The 23,119-nt window shown below is 45.0% G+C and overlaps 1 protein-coding gene across 1 annotated transcript in view; it reads right to left on the reverse strand.

Moving 5' to 3' along the window:
* Window positions 1-22,789, reverse strand: part of LOC117347374 (glucuronokinase 1-like) — a 76,105-nt gene extending 53,316 nt beyond the window's left edge. Inside the window, exons 1-10 of the mRNA XM_033918213.1 lie at window positions 22,657-22,789; window positions 20,875-20,981; window positions 17,578-17,622; window positions 17,267-17,420; window positions 9,448-9,519; window positions 4,840-4,928; window positions 4,067-4,223; window positions 3,807-3,884; window positions 2,861-2,952; window positions 518-623 (exon numbers count right to left, since the gene is read on the reverse strand). Of these exons, the coding sequence (XP_033774104.1) occupies window positions 518-623; window positions 2,861-2,952; window positions 3,807-3,884; window positions 4,067-4,223; window positions 4,840-4,928; window positions 9,448-9,519; window positions 17,267-17,420; window positions 17,578-17,622; window positions 20,875-20,981; window positions 22,657-22,713 (957 nt within the window). The 5' untranslated portion in view covers window positions 22,714-22,789. The remainder of the gene's footprint in view (window positions 1-517; window positions 624-2,860; window positions 2,953-3,806; window positions 3,885-4,066; window positions 4,224-4,839; window positions 4,929-9,447; window positions 9,520-17,266; window positions 17,421-17,577; window positions 17,623-20,874; window positions 20,982-22,656) is intronic.
* Between the last annotated feature and the right edge of the window lie 330 nt (window positions 22,790-23,119).

The following is a 23,119-nucleotide window of genomic DNA, read 5'->3' on the forward strand; positions in this document are numbered from 1 at the left end:
TCAAATATTTTTACAAGGATTAAGTCACTTATTATAAACCTTTTTAGATTCAATTCATTATGGTTGGGTATTCTGAACAAGTCATGAGTTTCAGAGCCAGTTTTGGAATTAATATTCTATTGCCAACTACCCTAAACAAATAACCATACTCATTTCTTACTCTCTTTGAAAATGGCCAAATCTCTTTTTGGTAAGATCTTTTTGTAATACTTCCTTGATAATTCTTTTGTAATCCGCCTTGAACTGTAAGGTAATAGCGGAATAGAAATCCCTAATGTAATGTTATTACTCTCGATCACTTTGGAGCTGGTTTCCCATAATGCATTACCTGCAAGCCATATCTTCTCAAAATACAGGTACTGGTTAGGACAGAACTGCGCATGTTTATCTATAGCTTACAACTTGCCAGTCACATTTCACAGCTCTGTATAGCTCATCCTCCCCTTGAGAGCAGAAAGCAGAGTCCCAACTCACTTAAGTCCCAGAGAAAGGACATCAAGATCTCACATTTGCTTACCAAGTGCTTGCTCTCAGATATGGTGGCCTCAGCCCAGAAATTAGCTATTGTCATGGCAATGGTTTTGCCGTAGTATCCATCTGAGGGATTCCCAATAATTCCAATTCTAGAACAAATGCAAACATTAGTTCTGTTTGGGAGGTTAATGTAAAAATGGGAACATACCAAGAAAGAGGCTTAGTTTGCCGAAACCTTAAAACGTTAAACTATAATAATTTAGATACTCAGAGTGGCTTTACTCCAAACACTATTTTGCAGCATGTCAGTTTAAGATTCTGAAAATGTGCAATTTAGTTTTGTGTGCACTTCTGCCTGTGTGCTATTTGGCGCCAATGTTGGCAGCTGCCGATCGTGTGCCAATCACGCGACAGCGCAATATAGAGGATCGTGCCTCTGGGAAAGATAGGCACTGGAAATATAGGCCAGGATTTTCCAGGCCTACATTTATGGAGCTTATATTTATCGTGAATTGTGCCTACATAGGCACTTTAGGCCACCTAGTGCCACTTCCAGCGTTAGCCATGCCCACAGTGGTTTTAGGCAGCCTAAACTTAGTGTCTAAGGAAGTGCGATTATGATGTTGATTTTTTAGGCGCCTTGAAACTCAGTTAAACATCATTTGAATGTTTGTTTTAATTTTTTTATTTTAATTAAGCATGGGCACCTAAAAAAAACACCAAAAAAACCCACAACAAAAACAAACCAGCACCGGTTAGAGAATCCAAGCCTAAGTGGATAGGGGGAGAGGGACTTTGGGGTGATAGTGTCCAAAGATCTAAAAGGTGAAAAAACAGTGTGACAAGGTAGTGGTTGCTGCCAGTAGGATGCTGGGCTGTATAAAGAGGCGTAATCAGTAGAAGAAAGAAGGTGTTGATGCCCCTGTACAGGTCGTTGGTGAGGCCCCACTTGGAGCATCGTGTTCAGTTTTGGAGACCGTATCTGGCGAAGGACATAAGACGACGAAGCAGTCCAGAGGAGGGCGACAAAAATGATAGGAGGTTTGCGCCAAAAGATGTACGAGGAGAGACTGGAAGCCCTGAAAATGTATACCCTAGAGGAAAGGAGGGAAAGGGGAGATATGATTCAGACGTTCAAATACTTGAAAGGTATTAACGTAGAACAAAATCTTTTCCAGAGAAAGGAAAATGGTAAAACCAAAAGGCCATAATTTGAGGTTGAGGGGTGGTAGACTCAAGAGCAATGTAAGGAAATTCTTCTTTATGGAGAGGGTGGTGAATGCTTGGAATGCGCTCCCGAGAGAGGTGGTGGAGAGGAAAACGGTGATAGAGTTCAAAGAAGCGTGGGATGAACACAGAGGATCTAGAATCAGAAAATAATAGTAACTATTGAAGAACTAAGGCCAGTACTGGGCAGACTTGCACGGTCTGTGTCTGTATATGGCCTTTTGGTGGAGGATGGGTTGGGAAGGGCTTCAATGGCTGGGAGGGTGTGGATGAGCTGGAGTGAATTTTGACAGAGACTTCAGCAGTTGGAACCCAAGCACAGTACTGGGCAGAGCTTTGGATTATTGCCCAGAAATAGCTAAAAAGATGAAGAAAACCAAACAAATTTTTAGATTGAATCCAGTTGGGCAGGCTAGATGGACCATTCGGGTCTTTATCTGCCGTCATCTACTATGTTACTTGCTATTCTAAGGTATAAGAATAAAATTATTATTATAAGTAGTGTTTGGCACAGAGTTCTTTATAATGTAGAATGTGATTTCAGCACAGTTCTTTCCAGCATCTAACTTTTGGCACCATTTACTAAATCCAACCCTATATGTACACTTCCCAACAAGAAAGGAGCCACAAACACAAATGGGCAAAAGGCTTTCTACAAACTCCAGGACCAGGTCGTCTGGGTTGGAAAATCTAAGTCTTATGGAATATATTTTGTGAAAGAAGATTTGAGAAAAAGTGTCACAAATTGGACTACTAGGAAAACAATTTTTTGTAGATTTGTCATTGGAAACAAAATTAGTAATCTAATCTATTTTTTTTTTCTTTTCTCTCTCTTATTTCCATTTTATTCTTCTTGTGACATTAGTGCTTAATTAGGCTGCTAGATGACTTTGGTTTCAGGATATTATCCAATCCTGGTTTATCTCTTACACACAGGGGTTGATGTTCCTGTTTTCTTACAGGTGATGGGGGTGTAAAACCAGGCCTGGAACACTATCCCAAAAGATAAAAAGGTAGGGTCCACTGATTGACCTTAGTATAAAAGCATCGGAAGACCTTCCACTTACTAGCTCCTTTCACCATTATGAATGTAAGACAGGTCAGGACATAGCTGGAAAATTCAAGAAGCTTTCATTTGAATGAATGAGTTTTCTCCCACCTTGCATATGATCGACACGTGATTGCTTTCACAGTATCTCCTGTCTTCTTGGCAGAGTAGAACGTCAGCCATTTTGTGTAATCTGACAGGCCCTAATATTACAAAAAAAACAAACCAACAAACAGATTATTAAAAAGCACAAGTTAGAAACTAAAATGGCATAATCCACCTACAGTGCTAGCAACAACACCCGATACTGATGAATAACAAACACACAATAAGGGCTCTTTATTCCCAACATTGATTTTCATCTGCAATGTTTCTTTAGACTCTCCGGCCATCAGAAGTGATATGTGATGCCATGTTTAAGCCCAGAGCTAAAAGGCAGATTCACATACTACACCATTATTAATTATTTCTATAGCGCTACCAGATGTATGCAGCACTGTACAGAGTCACAAAGAAGACATTCCCTACTTGAAAGAGCTTACAATCTAAACAAATAGGATGTCATGGATGCAGTTAAGGAGAACGCCCAGCGTAAGTGAAAGTTCTCCTCAGGCATATCCACAAAACCTCTGGAGAAGACCAATTGGGACCCCCGAGGAAGACCTTTTTGGTTGAAACACGGACCGTGTTGGGTCCTCTACAATAACCAAAGTTGTGGATTAACTTTACTATTTTAAAGATTGAATATACTCCTGAATTTTAATAAAGCCTGTATCAGTAAACATTGGACTCCACATTTTCTTTTGTTTTGGCTACCTACTCTTCTGTGGATCCAAGAGGTCAACTTTTTGGGTTGGTCGTCAAGAAGGAATTACACCACTCGAGCTAAAGAACAGCTTCCTTTCACAAGCTGTAGAATCTTAACCAGCTAGTCTTCTTCCCCCCCCCCAGTTATGCCCCTTTCCCCAGTCACAGTCACATGAACCCCAGGACAACACTGTACCACTGCCAGCTTAGGCAGCTTTCCCAAATATACCTACCCCTCTCTCCTTCTTACCACTTGTCCAATTAGCTGGAAGCCTGTGGGTAGTTTCATCCCATAGACAGGAACTTTAGCCACATTTATAAGCCACTCCTTGAAACAAAAACAAAAAAATAAAGGGCTTTAATCATGACAGGCCATATTTTGACACAACCCGAAGGGGTTTTATCAAAGCCAAAACAAAGAAAAAAATACACAACAAAAAACTTATCTTCTTTGGAGATTGTTATATCTAACATCTTATTGCAAAACTGAATGCATAATCCTCCCCATACCATGAACTTTCCCAGCACTCTGTCCTCTGTGTTCTCATAAAGACTTAAGAAGTCCAAGAGGCAGCTGAGCGTTTTCTTCTGTAAGCAATAAAATACCACACTGGCCAGTCTGGAACTGGTTGTACCTGGAGCAGGCTTCTCAAAAAAGTTTGTGATCCTAAGAGGAGGTGAGAAAATGTAACATTTATTTCTACGCAAGGACATAAAAATGTTATGGAGGACATTTACTACACTGCATTAAGTAGCTAGCAAGGATTGCATTGCAGAGGCTAAAGCTTAGGGCAGAGATTCCCAAAACTGTCCTGGAGGAACCTCAGCCAATCAGGTTTTTAGGATATCTATAAAGAATGTTCACGAGATCCATTTTCATACATCGTTTCCTTGGCTCTTCCTCTTTAATTAAGATAAGACAAGGTTTTTTGCTGCAGAAAAGCACTCCCAATTAATCTTGAAAAGGCATTATTTATTCTTAAAAGGAGAGGGGTATTTTGTGAAATTTTGTTCTCTTTCATTCCTGTATATTTTTTGGGGTGACTGTGTTACATACCCCAGCCGATGCCTTGCAGTACATGAAGGGATCATACCCAGCTTTGTGCTAACTGTATCTTAACTGCAAAACCTACGACAGGGTAAGTGTAAAAACTTATCATATTTTAACAGGCCTCTTTGATACTTAACGTACAACATACAGGCATGTTGTGATCCTGCAAGGAGGCAGTTCTCCATATTTAATTTCTGCTTTATTAAAGAATGCCATCTGTTTGTTTCTGTACCTGTGGCTCTCTGGACACACTTCTACTATCCCTCTGGATGTTGTGCTTTCCATGTCTTCCATCTCATAATAAATAGCCAGTTCGCCCTTCTAGAACAATTTGAAAAACAAAGACTGCATTAGAAATAAATCTCAAGGAGGGGCTTGCGGCCCCCCCCTATTTATTTTTGAGAGAGAGAGAAGACTGCTTTGGGTCGGGAGGGGGGAATTTTATCCTACACAGTTAGAAGGCTTGCTTGAAACAAATCAAGGAGAGGAAAGCCCAGCAATGCTGTTATAGTGACACCTGGTGGCTAGTCAATGAGCTGTACTGAGAGAAGCCACATAACAGCCACCGTTTCCTCACTAAGGGCCTTTTTAAAAAAAAGCCAATTACCACAGTGGCCCGTGATAATCGCACCAAAGCCCATTGGTAATTAATAACATACAGAAAAAACACAGGAATAGACAGGTGAGATACTGACAGTTAGGAGAAGAGAAAACAAATAGGAAAGATTCTAGTCCCAGAAGAAATGCACGAGTACGTGCCAGTGTACCTTCATGGTGGGTAAGCCATCCCTGAAGGACATTCTTCCTTTCATGCCTACATGCCTTCTGTAGCTCCTATCCTCTAGATCCCTATGTTGCTCCATGCTGTTTAACCCCAATGTACATTCCCCCCAACCATCCATAGCAAAAGGATTCCCTTTCCTGGTGTCTGGATGACTTTTGTCCCTTTTTCTGATTTATCCTGGCGTACCATTATTCTGCCTGAAAGGCCAAGAGTTATGTAACATATGATGTTTACATTACATAAGCACAGAGATGAAACAGGTTAAGAAGAGAACCAGGGTATAAATCAGTTTTCTTTCATTTAAAAGAAAAAAAGAAAACCCACACCTGAAAATGTGCATGTTGTAACACTCAGCACAAGAGAATGTGCCCCAATCAGGATGGATAAAAATCAATGATATTTTTAATAAAATAAAATTCGATTTTTTTTTTTCCTGAAAGCATTTTATTTTTTAAAAATCTGATTTTAAATTTAAAAAAAAATCCAAAGATAGTTTTCTATTTAAGATATAGTCCTAAAGTTATTCACCATGAAATAAGTTTTTTTTAAATTATGTACAGTGTTTTAAATTTTGTGTCAGTCTTGATGGGTAGAACAATGTCCACAATGATCCTGTTGTGTATAACAGAAAAAAAATTGATACCTCAGGAAATGCACATACAGAATGCAAACAAAAATTCAAAATCTAGTCAAACAAAGCTGCGAATGTATCCAAGATGAGAAAAAATTTAGAAGAGCTTGAGGATTTAGTAAATGTTTCCAGTGGCGTACCTAGCATATATGTGATACCCAGGGCCCATCATTTTTTGACCCCCCTCCCCCCCCATCTATATGAAAAATGTGATTTTTAGTAACAATCCACATATCTCACAAGAGTGTACCTAGTAAAAGGCAGCATCTTGAACACCAACACATACATTGTAAAACTTAACAAGCCAGATCCCGCAGTCAATTGATCCTGCAGTCAATGCCAACTGAAAACTATGTCCTTTTCATACACACAGAACAGAGATACACTCTCACCCAATATGGAATAATCAAACTAAAAATAGAAATATGTAGACAAAAGTTAAACTGAACCGCTCGGCATACAATGCAATACCATAACACCACAAAAACAGTGTCATATGTCCCCTAATACTGTGCAAAATATAAAGACAGTAGATATAAACTTGAAAAAAACTGATACATAACAAATCACCACTTTACTAATTAACAAATAAAAATAACAAATAATGAGAAGAAAATACCATTTTATTGGACTTTGAGCAGGGGAGCCGGCAGAAGCTGAACAACGCCAGAGTAAGCACCTGTGGACACCCCTGTTTACTGCCGCTGTTGCTGGTTAAGGAAAAGCAGCAGCGGCAGAATAGGGAGGGTGGCCGGCTGTGCACCCCCTTGGGGTGTGCACCCGGGACGGACCGCCCCCCACCTTGATACGCCACTGGGAGAATACCAAGCTAATAACATATGATTGCAGTGCTGCATCGCCTAGCCAAAGACTTAGGCCCAAATTCTCAAAGCTATGCCAAAAAGTTAGGCAGCAATAGGTGCCCTACCGTCGCCTAACTTAATTGATTTAATTGGTTGAAAATGAAACAGTAATTGACCACATCATTTAAAATCAATTAAAATCTAATAAAAATTGTAGGCACTTGCAAGCACCTACAAATGATGGCAGCTAACTCCCGGCCATAGAGATACCAATGTCTAAAATCTTTTATTTGTAATTTGCTTTTCAGTGGCCCAATGCTCAGAACCTAACGCCAGTACTAGACCCGATTAGCGCTGGACTAACACTGGCATTAATCTGCGCAAATGTTCAGAAGGCTCTAGCGCAGGAAACAAGCAAAGATCAACGCAAATAGTATTTAAATAAATGGATGTTAATGAGGTCATTTCCTATTTTCTCCTCAATCCCTTCCCCCAAACAGAACACAAGCTGCCCTTATCAGTGGAAACCTAATGCTAGCTTGGATCTAGTGTTAAAGCTTTTGAAGAGAGGATTTCCCATGATTTTCTCTTAAAATCTACCAGTTTTGATTGAATTTTGAAGCGGAAGGAAGCCCCTGTAAGCCTCTAAAGTGCTGGGAGTGAGAAACGTGTGTGCAAGCCTAAGCAAAGCTGAAAATGAAACTGAACATTGGTGCCCGTTTTCTGCGCTTAAATAAAAGCCTTCATTGAAATAAAAAATTGAAAGATATATTTAAAGGTGCAGAGGAACAGCACCAACGTTTAAGTTTCACTTCTGGGTTTGCCTGCTGCATGTGCACAAGAGCTGCACTTACCATGAAACTCTTGTGTTTATGCGCCATGCACATCCCTCCCCCTTATTTCCAGTCTCACAGTGTACATATTTTTTTACGTCATTTTTCTGTACTGTTCCTGTGCTCTCTCGGGCACAGTTTGCTATAGCACCAGAGTTCTGAGCATCGGCCTACAGGTGTCCTCAAAGATAAAGTAATAAAACCAGGAAAACACAATAACCCAAACAAAAATATACAGTAAATACTTCTGAACTGAATAAAATCATATTAATAGGATACAACCTCATCTACAACCACAAAAAGCCCCTGTGTGCACTTCATTCATCGTATTTATGTTTAACTTAGGGCAGGGGTGTCAGAGGGCTGCAATCCAGTTGGGTTTTCAGGATTTCCTCAATGAATATGCATGAGATCTATTAGCATACAATGAAAGAAGTGCATGCAAATAGATCTCATGCATATTCATTGGGGAAATCCTGAAAACCCAACTGGATTCGAGGAGGGACTTTGACACCCTTGTCTTAGGGAGAGGAAGAGACAATGAATGGTGCAGATGGGCAGACTGGATTTATCTACCATCATGTTTCTATATTTAGTCTTTTTACTACTGTTATGCTATTAACAAAATTATAAATTTTTATGTACACAGCCTTGGGTGAATCTCTTCATAAAGGCGGTTAATAAACCCCCACACACACACACAAAAAAACCCCAAAACAAAACATCAAAAACACAAGCCTTCAAGTTTTGCCCAGGTATTCATATAAATTGAAATTAATTAGGGTTGTACATGTGTGTTGCTTTGTTTAAAGAGCCCTAAAAATTTAAGCACAAATTAAACAGTCTAAAACCAGATGACAAACAAAACAAAAATTGAACAAGGCAGAAAAAAAAAAAAAAAAAAAAAGACATGATTTCTGCCAAATATGCCTGCCTCAATAGTAGGCCCAATGTCCCTCTGAAATATGGGAAGCAGATTTGGGCTGAAACATAACCCCGGAGGAATGGAACATGACCTGGAAGCATACTGCTATGCTTGACTTGGCCATTGTGATGGTGGAAAATGGGTACAAAGCATTGTTGTGCTGGTATTACACCCCTCTTCTGCTAGCAAAACTCTTGAGAGGGAGATGAGCAGTGTTGGCGGGGATGCGGACTCCCAGGTACTTGTTTACATATGTGGTGGGATCGTGGAATGGCTCGGGAGTTCTGGACTTCAGTATTCCGAGCCTTGTCATCTATTCTGCATAGGGCTCTAGAGCCGTCAATCGGATTAGTATTTCTGCATCATTGTGACACTTTTTGGGAGGAGGGGAAGGAAGTCTACTTCACTAAACTGTTCCTAACAGAGGCTCGCCTGGTGCTGGTGGCCAGTTGGAAGCAGTTTGCTGCTCCAGATATGCAATTAATACTGAATAAACTGGACGACTGGTACTCTCTATATAGGCCGCCAGCCTTGAAGTAGCACAGGATGGGGAGCTTTATTAGGAAATGGCAATGCTATGAAGAGTGGAAGAAAACTGTAGTGATGGTGATGTTTGATGCCTATGGGATCTGTGGGGGGAGGGGGAACTAATGTTGCTGGTTGATTTCTGTACAGTAATGGTCATTCTGTATATGCTGCCTTTCAGCTGTATTGTTTTTGTACTTATTAAGTTTATGGATGCTTTGTTATGTATAATGTGCCTTGGCGAAAAAAAAAAAAAAATTGAATAAAGGCAAACGAAACAAAATGAAATTAAAACATCCTGCCTACATACCCTAGAAACAGACCACCACATTTTCTTACCTTTAACTGAAAGAACTTGATAACTTGGGCTATATCAAAGTTCTGGTCCGCACAAAGCATGTCACCTGCGATCTGTGGGAAGCATAGAAAGAGGAAACAGGAGTGTGAAGGTGGGACATTAGGGGAGTCAGTTACAGAAAAAGCAGCTGCTAGAGTACTTACAGGCCTCTCTGGATCTTGTCACATTACACCGGTGTTAAAAGAATCGCACTGGTTACTCACTGGTTTCAGAGTTCAATTTAAGGCTCTTTTTTATTTTTAAAACTTTGAACAATGAAGCATTTGCTCTTAAAATTTATTGTGCCCCGTTCCTTGAGCTCATCTGAAAAACTGTTTCTTGATATTCTGATGTTTATAACCCACCATGGTCCAAGTCAAAGGAGCCCAACTGTGGAATTCCTCATCATACAGTATGTTTTGCGAAATGTAAGCTCTATCTCATTGTTCAGAAAACTGTTAAAAGCACATCTTTTTAGTTAGGCTTAATATGAAACCTTAATGATATACAGTTATGAGAAATATTGGAGGAATCATCTAGTGCATGCATTTTGCATACAGTAGATTTATCATCATATGTATTTTCTGCCATGCAATTTTGTGTGTTTTAACTATATACCCTGCCTAGAACTATAGGATAGTGTGGTTTATAAATCTTTGAAATAAAGTGTTCATGTGCATCCATGGTTGTCATACGTTATCTGGCAAGGGATTATATCTTCAGCTCCCAGAACCACTCAGTTCAATTTACTACTACTTATATAGCGCTGAAAGGCACACACAGTGCTGTACATTTTGACATTTATAGACAGTCCCTGCTCCGAAGAGCTTACAATCTAACTTGGATGGACAGACAAACATGACAGAGGGTAGGGGATGCAGAACCCAAGGTGAGAGGAGTTAGGAGTCAAAAGCCCTCTCAAAGAGGTGGGCTTTTAAAAGGTGTAGGGATTTGGGCAGCATGTTCCAAGCATAGGGTCAGCAAGGCAGAAGGGATGGAGCCTAGAGTTAGCAGTTGAAGAGAAAGGCACAGATAGGAGGGTCTTACCAACTGAGCGGAGCTCTTGGGGGAGATAAGTGATGAGAGATAGTGAGGGGCAACCAAGTGAGTGAATTTGTAGGTCAGCAAGTGGAGTGAATGGTAAAATTATGGTCTTACCTGTTAATTTTCTTTCCTTTAGAAGCAGCAGATGAATCCAGACTAGTGGGTATAGCTCACATCGACCAGCAGGTGGAGATAGAGAACTGATTAACAGTTGGCCTTAAAGCCTGGTGTTCCTTCCGTTGATTCAGTTATGCACTCTGCCCAAGCATCCCGAAAGGAGAATGAGCCGCAACAAAACTCCATTCCAGTAGAAAATGTGTCTTTCTCTTCTCAACATTACTATTTGTTTTTCTCTTTTTTTTTTTTTTTTTTTCAGCAATGAAATAATACACTTACCAACCATAGCCCCAACTAACCCAATCAACTAAACACCCTACACACCAACAGTGCCTTTGGGGAGGGGCTCTGGATTCATCTGCTGCTTCTAAAGGAAAGAAAATTAACAGGTAAGACCATAATTTTACCTTCCATAGCAAAGCAGCAGATGAATCCAGACTAGTGGGATGTAGCAAAGCAAACTCAAACTGGGTGGGACGCCAATGCCGCCTCTGTCAGCACTGCCGCCCCAAAACTCGCCTCCGAACGGGCCGCTACATCTAAACGATAATGCTGTGAAAAAGTATTTGTCGACGACCAAGTGGCCGCCCGGCAAATCTCCTCTAAAGACATCCCCCCGGACTCCGCCCAAGATGTAGCCAAAGCCCGAGTGGAATGAGCATGAAGGTGCTCCGGTACCTTCTTCCCTGACAACACATACGCCGAAGCAATAGTGTCCTTGACCCAACGTGCAATGGACGCTTTAGACGCCGCCATCCCTTTGTTTTTACCCGCGAACGCGACAAAGAGATGGTCCGACCGGCGAAACTCGTTCGTCACCCCCAAATAATGGAGAAGCATACGGCGTACATCCAGTAGCCGTAGCGACAAAAATCGTTTCCCCCAATCCTCCTTCCGGAAGGATGGAAGGAACAAACTCTGGTTCACATGAAAGGACGAAATAACCTTAGGCAGGAAGGACGGCACCGTACGCACCGTCACCCCAGCCTCCGAAAAACGCAAAAAGGGTTCTCTGCAAGAAAGCGCCTGCAGCTCCGATACCCGCCTTGCTGAAGCCATCGCCACCAAAAAAACTGTTTTCAGTGTGACATCTTTCAACGTGGCCGCTGACAGGGGCTCAAAAGGTGCCCCCTGCAACTTCCCAAGGACGAGTTTAAGATTCCAAGTTGGACAAATTCGCTTTACCGGCGGGCGGATATGGCGAACTCCCTTGAGGAATCGGACCACGTCTGGCTGCGACGCGAGAGCCGAGCGATCCACCCGGCCCCTGTAACAGGCAATGGCCGCCACCTGAACCTTTAACGAGTTATAGGCTAACCCTTTCTCTACGCCCTCCTGCAGGAAGGCCAGAATAGCCGGCAGAGAAGCCTTGAAGGGCGCCACTCCCTGGCGACCGCACCATGCCTCAAAAATCCTCCAGACTCTCGCATAGGAGGCTGACGTTGAAAGTTTCTTGGCTTTAAGCAGGGTGGCGATCACCCGCTCTGAATAGCCCTTCTTTTTTAGCCTTGACCGCTCAATAGCCAGGCCGTAAGACCAAAGCGGGCCGGATCTTCCATCCATATTGGCCCCTGAGTCAGTAAGTCCGGAGCTACCTGGAACGTTAGCCGCTCGCCTACCGCAAGCTGAATCAGATCTGCGTACCACGGCCGACGCGGCCAATCCGGAGCCACCAGGATGACTCGGCCGCGAAATCGAGAGATGCGCTGCAACACTCGACCTATCATGGGCCAAGGCGGGAACACATACAGCAGGGAATTCGGAGGCCATGGGAGAGCTAACGCGTCCACCCCCTCCGATCCCGGTTCCTTGCGTCTGCTGAAGAACCGAGGCAACTTCGCATTGCGGGACGAGGCCATGAGATCCATCTCCGGCAAACCCCACCGACGGACTAGTAGGCTGAACGCTGGAGCAGACAACTCCCACTCGCCCGGATCCAGAAGATTCCTGCTGAGAAAATCCGCCTGCACGTTTTCGTGACCTGCAATGTGTGCCGCCGACAGAAGCGGAACATGTCCTTCTGCCCATTGAAACAACGTTCTTGCCTCTTCTGCCAACTGCGGATTCCGGGTGCCCCCCTGCCGATTGACATAGGCGACCGCCGTGACACTGTCCGAAAAGATTCTGGTCGGCTTGCCCTGAATCAGTGACTGAAAAGCTAGCAGCACCAGTCTGACCGCTCTTAATTCCAACAAATTGATGGGCCACTGGGCCTCTTGGAAGGACCACAACCCCTGCACTGACGCCTGCAGGCACTGGGCCCCCCATCCCCGCAGACTGGCATCCGTCGTGACCACCACCCAGTCCGGCGTGGCCAACGGCATGCCCCTCCAAATATGCAACTCGTGGAGCCACCACTGCATGCTGCGAGCTGCTCGACGACTCCATTGGAGACGCACATTGTAGTTCAGAGAAGCTGGGGACCAGCGAGAGAGCAGAGACTGTTGTAAGGGCCTCATGTGGCTCCGTGCCCAGGGGACCACCTCCAGAGTCGCCACCATGGAGCCCAGCACCTGTACATAATCCCAAACTCGAGGTCTGGCCGACCCGAGAAGTAGGCGAATCTGAGCCTGCAATTTCTCCCCCCGGTCTCGGGGTAGAAACACTTTCCCCAGAGCCGTGTCGAACCGCACCCCCAGATGCACCAACGACTGCGACGGGGACAGAAAACTCTTGGGAAAGTTGACAATCCACCCCAACGACTGGAGGAGAGAGATCACTCGCTGAGTAACCGCCACACTCTCCTGTCTGGACGAGGCGCGGATTAACCAGTCGTCTAAGTAAGGGTGTACCCGAATCCCCTCCTTGCGGAGAAAGGCGGCTACCACCACCATGACCTTGGAAAAGGTGCGGGGAGCCGTTGCCAAGCCAAAGGGCATTGCCCGAAACTGATAATGCTGGCCTAGAATCGCAAACCGCAGATACCGCTAATGCGGAGGCCAGATCGGAATATGGAGGTACGCTTCCTTGAGATCGAGGGACGTGAGGAACTCTCCCGGTCTTACAGCCGCAATAACCGAGCGCACCGTCTCCATCCGGAAATGGCGAACACTGAGAAATCTGTTGACTCTTTTGAGATCCAGCACCGGCCTGAAGGACCCCCCCTTCTTTGGTACAATGAAGTAAAGGGAATATATACCGCTGCCTACCTCTTCCGGAGGCACCGGTACCACCGCCCCTAGCTCGAGCAGCCCCTGAAGAGTCATCCTGACCGCGTCTCCCTTGGCCGCCCCATTGCACGGGGACACCAAGAAAGAATCTCCGACGGGAGAGGCGAACTCTAACTTGTACCCCTCTTGAACAATGTCCAACACCCACTGATCTGACGTGATCGAGGCCCACTCCGCCCGGAACTCCAAAAGCCGGCCCCCTAAGGGAAAAGCGGAGGGAGCCAAGTCCCCGTCATTGTGGAGTGCGAGAGGCTGGGGTACGGGTTGACTGCCCTGAAGAGGGTCTCGTCGTACGAAAGGAACCCCTCTGCTGAAACCTTGGTCTCGAAGCAGAGGACGAACCAGATGCCATTCTGAAGAAAGGCTTACCAGACCTGGATCTCCGAACATCCCTGAAGCGTGGTCGAGACGATGAGGACCTTACCGGGGGCCTAGCCCTATCTTCCGTTAAACGTTGAGTTTTGGTATCTCCAAAATCTTTCACCAGTTTATCTAAATCGTCTCCAAACAATAAACCCCCTTTAAAAGGGAGTCTCACCAGCCGAAGCTTAGAGGCTGCATCGGCCGCCCAATGCCGGAGCCATAAGGATCTGCGAGATACCACTGACAGAGACATCTGTTTCGCAGGCGCCCTAATCATATCATATAAGGAGTCTGCCAAATAAGCCAAGCCGGACTCCAAATCTGCCAGCTCCGCCGGGACAGAACCCCCAGACTCCATTAAATTGTCTGACATAACTTGCGACCACTGCAGACATGCTCGGGCCGCATAAGAGCTGCAGATTGCGGCCTGCAAGGTAACTGCCGCTACTTCAAAGGACATTTTTAAGGAAGATTCAATCTTCCTATCCTGCGCATCCTTCAACGTCACTCCCCCCTCCACCGGTAAGGTAGTCCTTTTGGTCACCGCCGCCACCAAAGCATCCACCCTGGGTAATCTAAACTTATCCAGTGCATTCGGGTCCACCGGATACAAGAGCCGCATGGCTTTTGCCACCCTTAAACTGGCTTCCGGCGTATCCCATTGCGCCGAGATCAGCTCCTGCATGGCTTCATGCACCGGAAAAGACTTAGGTGGTCTACGTGTGCCTGCCATCAGGGGATTACCTGATACCGCGGTATCTGCCTGAGAAATATTCAGCCCCTGTAAAGCCTTCGAAATTAAGGAAGAAAGTTCTTCTCTATGAAATAACCGTAGCGCGGACGGGTCATCCACTTCCTGACCCGGGGGATCCACTGCATCCCAATCCAGGACCTCCCCCTCCTCCAACGATTCCGGAAGAGAAAAAGGGGATCTGGGCAGAAGATCTTCTGCTTCCGCGGTCGCGAGCCTGCGCTTCTTTGCCACTAGCGACCTCGCCGGCGACCCCACCGTGCCCTCAGCCGGTCTGCCTGTCTCACCCGGCACCACAGCCGACGTCGAGGGCACCGGCAGAGACACAGCGACCACCGGCACCGGCGGGGCGGGCTGCGCACCCTGTAATAAAACTGCTCGGTGCAGCAGCATCACAAACTCCGGCGAAAATGAACCAACCGGAAGGGCCGCTGCCTGACACGTGCCGGGGAGCGGGGCCGCGACTGCCGCTGGTGCTCCCGACTCCCCCCCCGCCGCCGCATTCCCCACTGTCAAGGAAGAGCCCCGCAGCTCAGACTCACCCTCATGTGCCGGGGACATTTCCCTTGCCTCTCTGACCCGGGCAATAGCCAGCTCACAAGCCTGTAAAAAGGCATCTTCAGCCGGTGCCGCCTCACACTCGGCCGAGCAAAGGCCCGACGGTGTTCTGCGCGTTCCACAGCGCGAACACCGCTGACCGGCCTCTGCTGCCATGCCGCGTTCCATCACGGCTTTTTTTTTTTTTTTTTTTTTCACACGCGGCGAACGCCGCCGCTTGCCGACTCCGCCCCCAACCACTCCTACACCCGGGAACGCGACACCCAAGCCACGAGGCAGGGAATACACTCACCCTGTTGCACCCGCTATCTTAGACGCCAGGATACAGCTGGTAAGTATACTGAAAGCAAATGCAAAGACTGCAAAGCTCAGCACTAGGCAGGAAGTCGACTCTTTTTTGGTTTTTTTTTTTTTTTTTTTTTTTTACTGGAATGGAGAAAGAGAAAGAAGACTCCTGCAGGACAACAAACCCCTCAATCACATGGAGGGAAAGGTGGAGCAGGGACCTGGGAGGGCCCAGGTGTATCTCCTAAAGCCGGCACCACTCAGCCAGGCACCCCTATCCTACTGAAGAGACTGAGTCTCAACAGAGGAAGTCCACCGAACACCAATATCTCCGGCAGTATCCAGAATCCAGGAGCTAGAGGGCTAGCTCAGACCCTGCTGGGAGATAGAGCAAAACTGAATCAACGGAAGGAACACCAGGCTTTAAGGCCAACTGTTAATCAGTTCTCTATCTCCACCTGCTGGTCGATGTGAGCTATACCCACTAGTCTGGATTCATCTGCTGCTTTGCTATGGAATTGTAGGTCAGCAAGTGGAGTTTGAATTGTACTGAGAAACAGATGGGAAGCCAATGAAGTAACTTTAGGAGAGGGGTAACGTGAGTAAAGTGGCTTTTCTGGAATACGAGTCATGCAGCTGAATTCTGGACGGATTGGAGGGGAGAGAGATGGCTAAGCAGAAGGCCTGAGAGTAGCGAGTTGCAGTAGTCTAAGCGTGAGGCGATGAGGGCATGGATAAGTATTTTATTAGTGTGCTCAGACAGGAAGGGTCAGATTTTGGTAATATTATAACGATATGTTGTATCTGGGCGGTGAAGGAGAGAGAGGAGGCAAAGATGACCCCTAGATTACGAGCAGACAAAACAGGAAGGATGAGTGTTGTTCAGAGACGCGGAGAAGTGGGTTTAGGCGGGAAGATGAGCAACTCTGTTTTAGCCATATTCAATTTTAGATGGTGGCGAGACATCCAGCTGGCAGACTCTGGTCTGGGTTTCAGTAGAGATATTTGGTGCAGAGAGGTAGATCTGGGAGTCATCAGTATAGCAGTGATACTGGAAGCCATGGGAGGAGATCAGCACTCCAAATGAGCAAGTGTAGATTGAGAAAAGGAGCGGTCCCAGGACAGAGCCTTGAGGTAAACCAATCAATAACAGAAAATCTGTGGAGGAGGAACCACCATTTCATACACTAAAGGTGCAATGGGAGAGATAGGAAGAAAGCCAGGAGAGGGCAGAACCCTAGAATCCAAACAAGGGCAGCATATCAAGGAGCAGGCGGTGATCAACAGTATCAAAGGCGGCAGACAGATTGAGAAGGATGAGGATAGAGTAGAGGGCAAAAGTCTGACTGAAGCGGATCTAGAATAGCATGGGATGAGAGGAAGTTCAGGCAACAGTGGTGAACAGCACGTTCAAGTAACTTGGATAAGAAAAGGAAATGGGGTGATAGTTGAAAGGACATGTAGGGTCCAGTGAGGTGTTTGTTTTATTCATAATCTCCCAAAGTAATAAGACAGATACTGCACTGTACGTACCACCATGACATCATCACTTAACTTCTTGCTAGAGATGACCAGGTTGAGGTCTGCCACAGCACCAAGCCTCGTCTCGTACGTGGTGGTGCCATCATTAATAATATTCTCCACTGGAAAATCATTAGCAGTTGCCCAGCGCTCATAGTGTTTGTACCTAAAATCACATGCACACAAAAATTCCACAGTTTATTACCTAAAACAAGATTCTAAATGATTTTCTTTCCTATTATCAAAATCTTAGTTCAATAAACTAGCCTAACTTAAGTGATGAGAGACCACAGATGTTCTTCACTGGACATAGCAAGACTTACTTGTCTGCATTGGTGACGAGGAACACTTCACTGAAAAGTTGCCGCCTAAGAAACAATAAAATAAGACTTGAAAAGGAATGTATAGGAGTGTTTCTTTTTTAAAGTCAATTTGGAGTTTGATCTGGCCTTGACAAACTGTCTTATATCTAGGAGGTCGTTCAAAAACTGAGAAGTCTGAGGCGAAGGTTTCTCTCAAACACCCTCCCCACCCAAGTTCAAGAGACTTAGGGGGAGGATGGCATCCTTTGACATTTGCCACTGCTTTTTTTCCCCCCCCCAACCAGATTGACTAAGATTCTTTTCCCCATGGATAAGGATGGGGAAATCAAAGCTTCGGGGGTTGGTTTGTTAATGTACGCAAATTGATGCCAAAGGCCACCATTTCCCCCTTCCCCAAAAGCACTGCCAGCAGCATTCCAGAGCTCTTCCCAACTCCCAAATAGCTACACCTGAGGTAAGGATGTGTATTTATTATTTAAATTTGCTCACACCTTTTCAGTAATTAATAGCTCAAGGTGAGTTACATTCAGGTACACTATATTTCTTTGGCCCTGAAGGGTTCAGAATCTAAACTTGTGCCTGAGGCAAAGAAGGGTGAAGTGACTTGTACAAGATCATGAGAAGCAGCAGGACAGAACCAGATTCCCCGATTGTCAGCCTACTCCTTCAAGTCTCCCTCTCTCATACAACTGCCCCCACACCATCTTCATCCAGTCTCCCTCCTCTCACCTGGTCTGTCATCCCTTCCAGCTACCCCTCCCTCACACAAATCACAGCCCCTCCCCCCCCCCTGCAGCTAGCGAGATTGAAGCAAAGCTCATCAGATTCCAGCTTGCCACCTGTACCCCTCATCTTGCTGTCTGCTGCCGATTCGGCTCTTGCTGCATTGCGGGCCAGGTCTTTCAATAAATTTGAGCCATGGACTGCAGGACTCTCCACTGGACTCGCAGTATGAAGTTTGCAAGGCTTGAAATCGCTAAGGTCAGCAGAGATACAAGGGGGCTCCTGTTTGTCTCCTATATGATCTCCTGCTAACCTATCTCTCCCCCCAGAATTCTGCTGCACACCTTGTATTCCACCAGTCATTATGCTCATGTTGCCCCCTCCTCAAGTCGCTTCATTGGCTCCCTGTCCGCTTCTGCATACAGTTCAAACTTCGACCTACAGGTGCGCTTACTCTGAAGCTCCTCAATATCTCTAGTCTCTTATCTATCCCAACACTCCGCCTTGGGAACTCCACTGTTCGGCCAAGTCTGTACCCATCTCCCGACTCCACTCCTTCTGCACTGTTGTGCCATATGCCTGGAACAACCTACCTGAATCAGTATGCTATGCTCTACTCCCTGGCAGGATTCAAATCCAGGATCAAAGCCCACTTTTTCAAAACTGTGTTTAGGTCCTAACTCTTGCAACTAAATCTGTTCTTGTTCCCCCTGTAGCCCCTACCCTCATTACCTCTTCTTCCCTTGTTTAGTCCTTCATGAGCACCATATATTGATCCACCCTATGTCCTGTGTATGTGTCATAACTTATCTTCCCCCCCCCTTTTTACAAAAGCACAGGTTTTTAGTGCCAGCCGGCACGCTGAATGCTCTGCGCTGCTCCGAACTCTATGACCATTGGAGCAGCGCAGAGCATTCAGCACGCCAACCGGCACTAAAAACCTCTTCTGCGCGTAGTGGGGAGGGTTAGATTGTAAGATCTTTCAAGCATGGACTGTCCCTTGTGTGTTTAATGTACAGCACTGCATGCATCTGGTAGCGCTATAGATATAATAAATAGTAATTATATGGCTGTCATTGCAGAGCGTGGGCAAGGGGCTCATAATCCTAGGTATCATGCTGACTTGGCACTCGGGATTTGTTGAGCCTAGGCCTAATACCATACATTTTATGGAAAAACATTATTTTGGGTTCTAGCATTTAAATATGTGACTGAGCGAGAAAGGGGGTTCTCCCTTACTGAGGCTGCAGTTAGACCACTGGACAGCAGGGGGGCGCCAGCCCAATAGAAAGTGATGCAACCCTGCTGAGTCAGAGAGGCAGGTCTCAGGCAAGGAGGAGTTTTAATGCCCAGAGTGCTGCGAGTGAGAGAGAGAAAGACTTCCAGTTTTCCCTGGCCATGGGCTGAGACAGATCCCTGAGAAGCTGAGTGAAGCAGAGTGGTCCAAGTGATTGAAAGAGAAAGTTAAGTGACAGGATGGTTCTCTGCTTGGCCGAGGTAAACCACTAATAAATTGAACTTGTGGACTATCTGGCTAGAGTTAGACCTTGAGCTCAGTGAACTGTCCTAACCCTGTGTTTGGGGCAGGGCAGCTGGGAGGGGGGGGGAGGGACAAGGGTTATAACACAGAACTTATAAAGTGGAACCGTTTCCTAAGCCTGTGAGGTAACAGGCTTGAACCGACGTGTCAATAAAATTTCTTTCTGTTCATGTTTAACTGTGTCCTGGTTGTGTGTGTATGCAGACCTCTCCTGAATATCCTATGCAGCCCTGTTACATTGACCATTTCTAAGAGCATGACTAAAGTCTCTAAAAACGAAACAAACAAAAAAAAAAGTTTTAATGATTCTATTAGAACAAAAAAAATGTATTCGTTATTTACTGCCTTTTTAAAGGTATTCACTGAAGGCAGTGTTCAGCAAGAATATGTTGTAATACAGCAGTCCAAACCTACCGTGTTTCCCGAAAATAAGCCCTTGCAGGATTTTCGTGGGTCTTAATATAAGCCCCACCCCCGAAAATAAGTCCTAGTCGCCAGCAGCAGCAGTGCTTCCCCTGCCCGCTGACCCATCTCTCCCTCCCATCCAAACCGTGATGTCTTCAGCAACGTGGCAGAGAAACGCTCAGGAGAAAGAAGGCCATGAAGCAGCCTATGTAGATTGCTGCCGACGCTGTTATAAGGTATTCCTGTCTCACGGTTTGGATGGGAGGGAGAGATGGGTCAGCAGGGGTGGGGAGATAGAAAGATGCTACACGGGGGATGGAAGGAAAGATGAACATGTGAGGAAGAGAAAGGAAATAGGAGAGGAAGGGAGAGATGATCATTACATGAATAAAATAAGACATCCCCAAAAATAAGACCTAGTGCCTTTTTTGGGCCCCAAATTAATATGTCAGTGTCTTATTTTCGGGGAAACACGGTATCTTTTTCAAAGAAAAACACTAGCAAGATCATAACAGATCTCTATATGCTTCTTGGCTTATAGTTCTGTATCATACAGGTAGGTTGAAGTGTGGGGTTACACATGTAAAAGTTATTTTCATCCACTTATAAGCTACCAGGCATTTACTTACGTATTGACAGCTTTCCACCAGAAATCTAGGATTTTCTTCTCTCCAACTCCAGGTAAGAGAGCTTTAGGGACCCCTTCTAAAGAGGTATACAGCCCAGTCAAATCATTCTGAAAGATAATACAGCTGTTTGAGCTAGTCTGTGCATTCTGTACACAGAAAGATACACATTCATCTATTATACTGTAAACAAAATATTCTAGGGGGTCTCTTATTTTCTAGGCCTAAGCTATTGTAACTTCTTTTTCTACAGTCACCCCCAGGAACTTTTCAAGTGCCAAATATGCCCTGTGCAACATATCCCCAACTGACAAGGTATGCTCCTGCCCCGCCCACTTTAATGATAGCAGCACAAGGGAAACCAATGTTTGGCTCCCCTTGCTTCCTGTGTAGTCGCACCAGTCACACATAGTTTGCCTTGGCTAACCCTGCTGTTTTCCTTTTATAGGTTTATAGTTTATCTAATTTGTTGTACTGCTTATATTACTGTACTTCTAAGTGGTGTACAGAATATGAAATAGTAAAAAAATAAAATAAAAAAGGAGGAATTAAACTAATAATACAAAAACTATATGGACAAGACATTACAAATATATCGGAGACAGAAGGATATGGAGGGAAATCCATAAAATATGTAGAATAGTAAGATATTTAAGGAAAGTACAAAGAGATAAACTATTTATATTACAGTCAGTGCTTTGATAAACCAATAAGGTGGTAGCCACGTATGGCCATACAAAGAGCAGAAGAAAACATTAAGGGAATAAGGAGAAATGAAACAAAACACACAAAAATGACCTTTTTTAAATAGAACTAGCTTTGAAAGGCAAGAATCTTCTTCCTCATTATTAAAGTGGGCTAACACAGTAACTGCATTATTTATCATCATTAAGAGCAATTCTACACGAAGCACCTACAGCTATGTACTTATTCTATACAAGAGCATAAGTGCCTACTTTCATGTATAGAATATTAGCCTAAACACATATCACACCTACAATTCAAATGCAAGCACTTACACTAGCCCAAGGCACGTGTGTGCGCACTCTCTTTCAAAATACATGCTTTGCAAGTCAGGCACAAATCTGACATATACACTCGTATATGAGCACATATGCTAGTATTCTAAACATTAAACTACCCTCATAAAGGGAAAATGTTATCCTCTCTCATATAGATTTAAGATGACTTACAAAATTGCAACACCCTACCTGTAGGAGCCCATCCTGACAAAAAAAAGACCAAATCAGAGAAACATTCAAAAATGTAACCACAAAAACGTGCACACCATAACGGGATATAAAAAGGGGGAGGAGAACCTTTAGAACAACTCTTTAAGGCCTTATTTCACAAGACAGGTATAATTATCTTCTCAAGTTCAGCTTGAAAACAGGTCACACGAGGTTGGGAGGCTGAGGCAGCAGCGGCAGACCTTGGAGACAGAGCAGGAGTAATCTGCCTCCTCTCCCACACACCTCCCCCGGGCTAGATTCCTGCCCCCTGCCCTGCTCCAAGGAAAGCCCTTGGGCCGGGTTTGTTGGACGTGGCTTCTCTGGAGGTGCCCTTAAGCATTAATCCCTGAACAAAACGTCTCAGAGACTGCGTTGCATAGCAAAAAGAAACTAAATTTAAATAAAAACAATTACTTGTTAAAATATAAGTGGGGGTGCAGATAACCTCCCATCCCTACTCCCTCTACGGGCAACTCCCCCGGCTGGACTCTCTCTACGCAGTCCCCGAATCGTAGCACGCCCCCACATCTGCGAGTTCGGTCTCGTTCCTCACCTTGATCTGATCCTCTAGCTTGGTACCGTGTCCGGCCACCAGCAGCAAGCAGATCATGGCTCCGGAGGTGCCCTGCTTTGGAGGGGAGGAGCCGGACAGGCGGGTCCTAGTTCTTAAAGGGCACGCACTGCTCCCAGAGTTTGTCCGGCATCTGCAGACCCGGGCTGCCGAGGCTTCAGAGATTATGAACATAGGGAGCCGATGCTGTGGGTGCTTGAGCAGCACCCCCCCCCCCCCCCCAAAAAAAAAATAAATAAATAAATAAAACAACAAAAACTGAGTAAGCTCCTTGGCTTGTATCGGAATTTCCACTGGGTTTAGCGCTCCCAATCATTCTGAGAAGTTGGCTTCCATGTAAAACGTGGCTAATACATTATGATGCAATTGCAAAAAAACCCATAAAATTATTACAAAAACTAAAGATACGTATAAAACTCAATTAAAAAAACAAAACAAAACCCCA

The sequence above is a fragment of the Geotrypetes seraphini genome, chromosome 13 (assembly GCF_902459505.1).
Source record: "Geotrypetes seraphini chromosome 13, aGeoSer1.1, whole genome shotgun sequence".
Classification (NCBI taxonomy): domain Eukaryota; kingdom Metazoa; phylum Chordata; class Amphibia; order Gymnophiona; family Dermophiidae; genus Geotrypetes; species Geotrypetes seraphini.